This window comes from Suricata suricatta, chromosome 7, assembly GCF_006229205.1.
Source record: "Suricata suricatta isolate VVHF042 chromosome 7, meerkat_22Aug2017_6uvM2_HiC, whole genome shotgun sequence".
Classification (NCBI taxonomy): domain Eukaryota; kingdom Metazoa; phylum Chordata; class Mammalia; order Carnivora; family Herpestidae; genus Suricata; species Suricata suricatta.
This window is the reverse complement of record NC_043706.1, coordinates 40,919,940-40,924,256: the sequence shown is the minus strand read 5'-3', so window position 1 is coordinate 40,924,256 and position 4,317 is coordinate 40,919,940. Positions and strand designations below refer to the sequence as shown.

At 59.6% G+C, this 4,317-nt stretch overlaps 1 protein-coding gene across 1 annotated transcript in view; it reads right to left on the bottom strand.

Moving 5' to 3' along the window:
* Positions 1–2,402, bottom strand: part of TMEM151B (transmembrane protein 151B) — a gene marked incomplete at its 5' end in the record, with an annotated part of 5,671 nt that extends 3,269 nt beyond the window's left edge. Inside the window, 2 exon segments of the mRNA XM_029943171.1 lie at positions 3–672; positions 1,872–2,402. Of these exon segments, the coding sequence (XP_029799031.1) occupies positions 3–672; positions 1,872–2,402 (1,201 nt within the window).
* Between the last annotated feature and the right edge of the window lie 1,915 nt (positions 2,403–4,317).

The window sequence follows — 4,317 nt, the reverse complement described above, 5'->3', positions numbered from 1 at the left end:
GTAGCGGCACGTGGGCGCGTAGCCGCCGCCCGCCGCCCCCGCGCAGCGCGTCCCCAGCCCCGCCAGGTCCATGAGCACGGCTTCCGAGTAGCTGGGCACCAGCTGCTGGTTGGAGCGGATGTGCCACTCGAGCTCCGTGCTGTCCACTGTGTTGACCCGCGGCAGGCGGTGCGTGAGCGGGGGCAGCAGCTCGTCGCTGGGGCTCAGGCCGCCGCCCGCGCTGCTCGCCGAGCCGGGACCCTCCAGGCCAAAGAGCTTCTCCACGTGGTAGTGCGCGTAGGCCGTGCGGTACTCGGCCAGCACGCGCAGCGGCCACGACAGTGTGAGCAGCGCCGCGGCCCAGAAGGCGGACGAGCAGGCGTACCACGGCGGCCGGGCCGGGTCCGGGAAGGCCACCATGAACTCGCGAAAGTCCACGTTCTTGAGGTGCATGCCCTCGCGCGCCTCCATGTAGTCGTCCAGGCCCTCGTTCTCGGCGAAGAAGCGCGCGCGCTGGCACAGGTACGCGTTCTCGGCCTCCACGCTGGCGAAGCTGAAGCACTTGGTGAAGCGCAGGCGCGTGGCCGGCGCGCCCTCCAGCCCCACCAGCGCCTTGGACACGTCGCGGACGCCGCAGCGCGCGTAGTCGAACTCGGCCTCTGCCACGTGCGTGTTGACGCGCTCATGGTAGACCTGCGGCGCCGGGGAAGGCGGCGGGAGTCGCCTCTGTGGGCTCCCCCCTCGTCCGCCCCATCGCCAATCTTGCTGCTTGCTCCGACCCTAAGCCTGTCCTGCTTCAGAGCCCGCTTGCAGCCGGGTAGGATCTTAGCATCTGCCTTCTAGAGCAACGCAGGCCCTCAACATAATCTACTAGAGAGGAGGATGGGCCAGAACTCAGTCCTGCGGGTGTATTCTAATTTGAATTAAGCTCTGCGTAGTCAGGGGGTCAGGCGCCGGCCACGAACTGCCTCTCAGGCTTGCCTGACCCTTTTGCCGTCCCCCATGTCCCACGCTGCCCCCTCGTGACCACAAATAACCTGCCCTTCCTTTTTACAGGGGTGTACCCTAACGGGCGGAGGAGAGCTCTGTCCACCGGCTTTGTCTCTTTCTGCTCTGCCTGTCCACACATTAGCTGTCACCCAGCCCCTTCCTGAGTCTCACAGGATCCAGGCTTTTGTTTAGGCATCCCAAAACTGAGACGGGGGTCACGCTCATCTGAGAAGATCTCTTCCTCCAGGGCTGGAAAAATGCCTAACCCAGGAGCATCCAGTAAGTGCTAATTGGCCCCCACTCCACCTCTCCATCAGGTCTCCCAGGCGTTTTACCGGCAGACTCCCACCTCTGGGAGCCTAGACTTGGCAAAGGGCCTTTGGTTTGAATCTAGCACTACCACTAAGGAGCTGCAGACCTTGGACAAGTCGTTGAGCTTAGGATTTCTTACCTGTGCAAGAGGCCCTGGCAGCAGCCCCCTCACTAAGCCGGGGAGATGATGCCATGGGATAGTGCATGTGAAGCCATCTCCAAGCATGAAGCACTAAACACTATAGACCCTGGAGCCAGTCTGCCTGGGTTCAAATCCCAGCTCCTACTGTTTGACTTTCGAAAGGCCCTAACCCCTCCAAGCCTCTCTTCGCTCATCTGGAAAATGCGGATGGTAATTACCTACCTCTTAGGGTTGTTTCAAGGCTTAAATAAACCATCTGCTATTTGTAATGTAGGTAGGGCAGAACCTTGCTGCTAGTGTTTGCTGTTACTATTACGCTGGTTCTTGACCTCCGGGTGCAGTGTCCACAAGAGCTCAGTGCTGCCTGTGCTCCTCCCCCTGGGGATAGTCAGGGTCCCAGCACCCCCCTCCCATCGGGCCTGGCCTGTGCTCCCCTCCAGCCCCTCACCTGGGTGGTGGTGTAGGCGTCTCCATTGCGGTATCGGGTGACCTGGCGGGTGCGGCGGACATAGTGGTAGCTGATGGCCTTCCACCAGATACAGGGTGTGGCCTGCTGCATGCGGCCCACGCGCTCCCGCACGCTGCTCACATCAACACGGTGCTGCAGCTCATGGCGGGCTTGGCAATGCCAACACTCCACCAGGTAGACGGCGTACAGCATGAGCAGGAAGGCCAGGGGGATGTAGACATAGCCGTTGGAGCAGGGGCTGTCGTGGTACATGAGGCTGTTGCCCTGGTAGGCGCTGCTGAAGGTGAGGCGGGTCACCGTGGTTACGTGGCACCAGGCCACGGCCCCCAGACAGCCGTACATGAGCAGCGAGAGCAGCAGGCACTTCCAGTGGGACTCACGGCAGAGGGACTTGGTGAAAGAGGGCTGGATGGGACGCTGCTGCTCAGATGGGCACGGGAAGGTCCAAGATGAACAGGCAGTGAGACAGGGTGGCAGGACCCAGCACAGAGACGGATGGCGGGGTGGAAGCCAGCATCAGAGATGACAGGCAGGCAGGGAGGTGGCGAGAAGAGGTATGACCGCAATGGGAGCCAAGGACCAAATATAAAGCAGAAAGGACCCAGAATGAGCCATGGGGACAGGAAATGAGAACAGAATGTCAATACAGGAAAGTGCAGAGAGAGGGAGAGACACCCCAAAAGGCAGAGAGGGATCAGAGCCAGAGACGGAGGGAGGAGGCCCAGGTGGCAGAGAAGACACAGATGGATAGGATGGCACCCAGAGAAACACAGTCCAAAGACAGACACAAAGATGGCAATGAAACAGGAGAAGGCGTGGATGGGGAAGACAAGGAAGGACAGATAGGCATCAGGGAAGGCAGGTCCCCAGCCAGGACTCCTTCCAGGTGTTCCAGGAAAGTGGGGAGGGACCCACTGACATCACTTTCCCACTTAACAGGTGAGGCCCTCACTTCTTCCAGATTCTTTGAGTCCGAGGTTCTGAACGGGCCAGTCCTCTTTGACCCCTTCACCTCCCTGTTCCTCATAATTAGTCTCATCCCTCCTTGGGGAGGGGACTGGAACCCCTAAGTGCTGACTCTTTCCCCACGTTCTGTTCCCCTGGGCCCCCTGTGCATCTCCTTCCTGGACCCTGACATCCTTTTCCTGTTCTAAGGTGGGAGGGAGAGGACTGGCATCTCTGAACAGAAGGCAGTTCAGGAGGAGATATCCAGAAGGGCAGAGGCAAGTGGCTGGGGAGCGGGGATGTGGGACTGGGTGGGGAGCAGGGAGGAAGGCATCTGCAGCCCAGCTGTTTGTCAAAAGAAAAGGATTCCTGGAGCTCGCTCTCTGGGGGCCTGTTAAAGCACTTGGTCCACTCTGTCCCACGGCTGCCCCAGTGAGTTGTTTACATATCTAGACTGGGTGCCCCTCAGGGCAGGGTCTCATTCTCTGCACCCTGGGTGCCTACCAGAGTGCTGGCACACAGCAGCCACTTAAGAAATGAGAATGGAGTTGGATTTCTGGTGATGGGGGGTGCTTTCCAACGCCTCCTCCCTGCTGTCTAGCTTTAGGACCCCTCCCTCCAAAAAACACACACACCATCCTACTAGATCCTGATTTCCTCCAGTTCTCCAGGCCCAACCTGGAGGCTAGCTATGGGAAGGGAGAAGAGGGTGCAAAGGAAGGGCACAGTAACAGGCAGCAGACCCTGGGCCTGGTGTGAAATGAGAGGAAAGATCTGGAAGTGCAGATAGGTAGGTGGGCTAGGAAATAGTACAAGCACATACAAACAAGATCAGGGTACGTGTACTTTTCTGAGAGCCTCGTCCTTGGGGGCGTGTGCCTATGTGCACCTTTGTGTGCCCCCCCCCGACTGTGCACTTGTCCCACTGAGCACATCTGAAAGGGTCTCTGCCTGCAAGTCCGCCCCTGCCCATGTGTTTCTGCCCAACTACGGTGTGTATATGTGTGTGCACGAGTGTGCATGGGAGGTGGGGGGGAGGGGAGCAGTGCTACTGGTACCTTCCTCAGTTTCTTTGTCTCCAGGTTCAGAGGACTGGAGAGTAGGGCTCCAACTAGGGATATGCTTATTTCTAACACTCTGAAGGATGGCTGGACTCAGGGCCGCCTCCCCCCTGCCCCCAGGAATGAGGGAGCTGCATGGACCTTGGGAGAGAGTCACTTTCAGTGACCCCAGGGGGGATCGCCTCTGCACACATTTGACCTTCTTAGGACCACAGCTCAGGTACCACCATCATTTCCCCATGATACTCTTCTGCCTCTGTAGCCCCTACAAGTCGCCCTTCCTGGCATTCCAGATCGCATCCCCTTCTCGAAACAGGATTCCTGCCACCGTCGCCACCCCATTCCGCCCGGGGTCCGCGAGGCTCCGCCCCTAGGCCCCTCCCCCTGCCCGAGACCCCCCCCCCGAGCCCCGCCCCCGG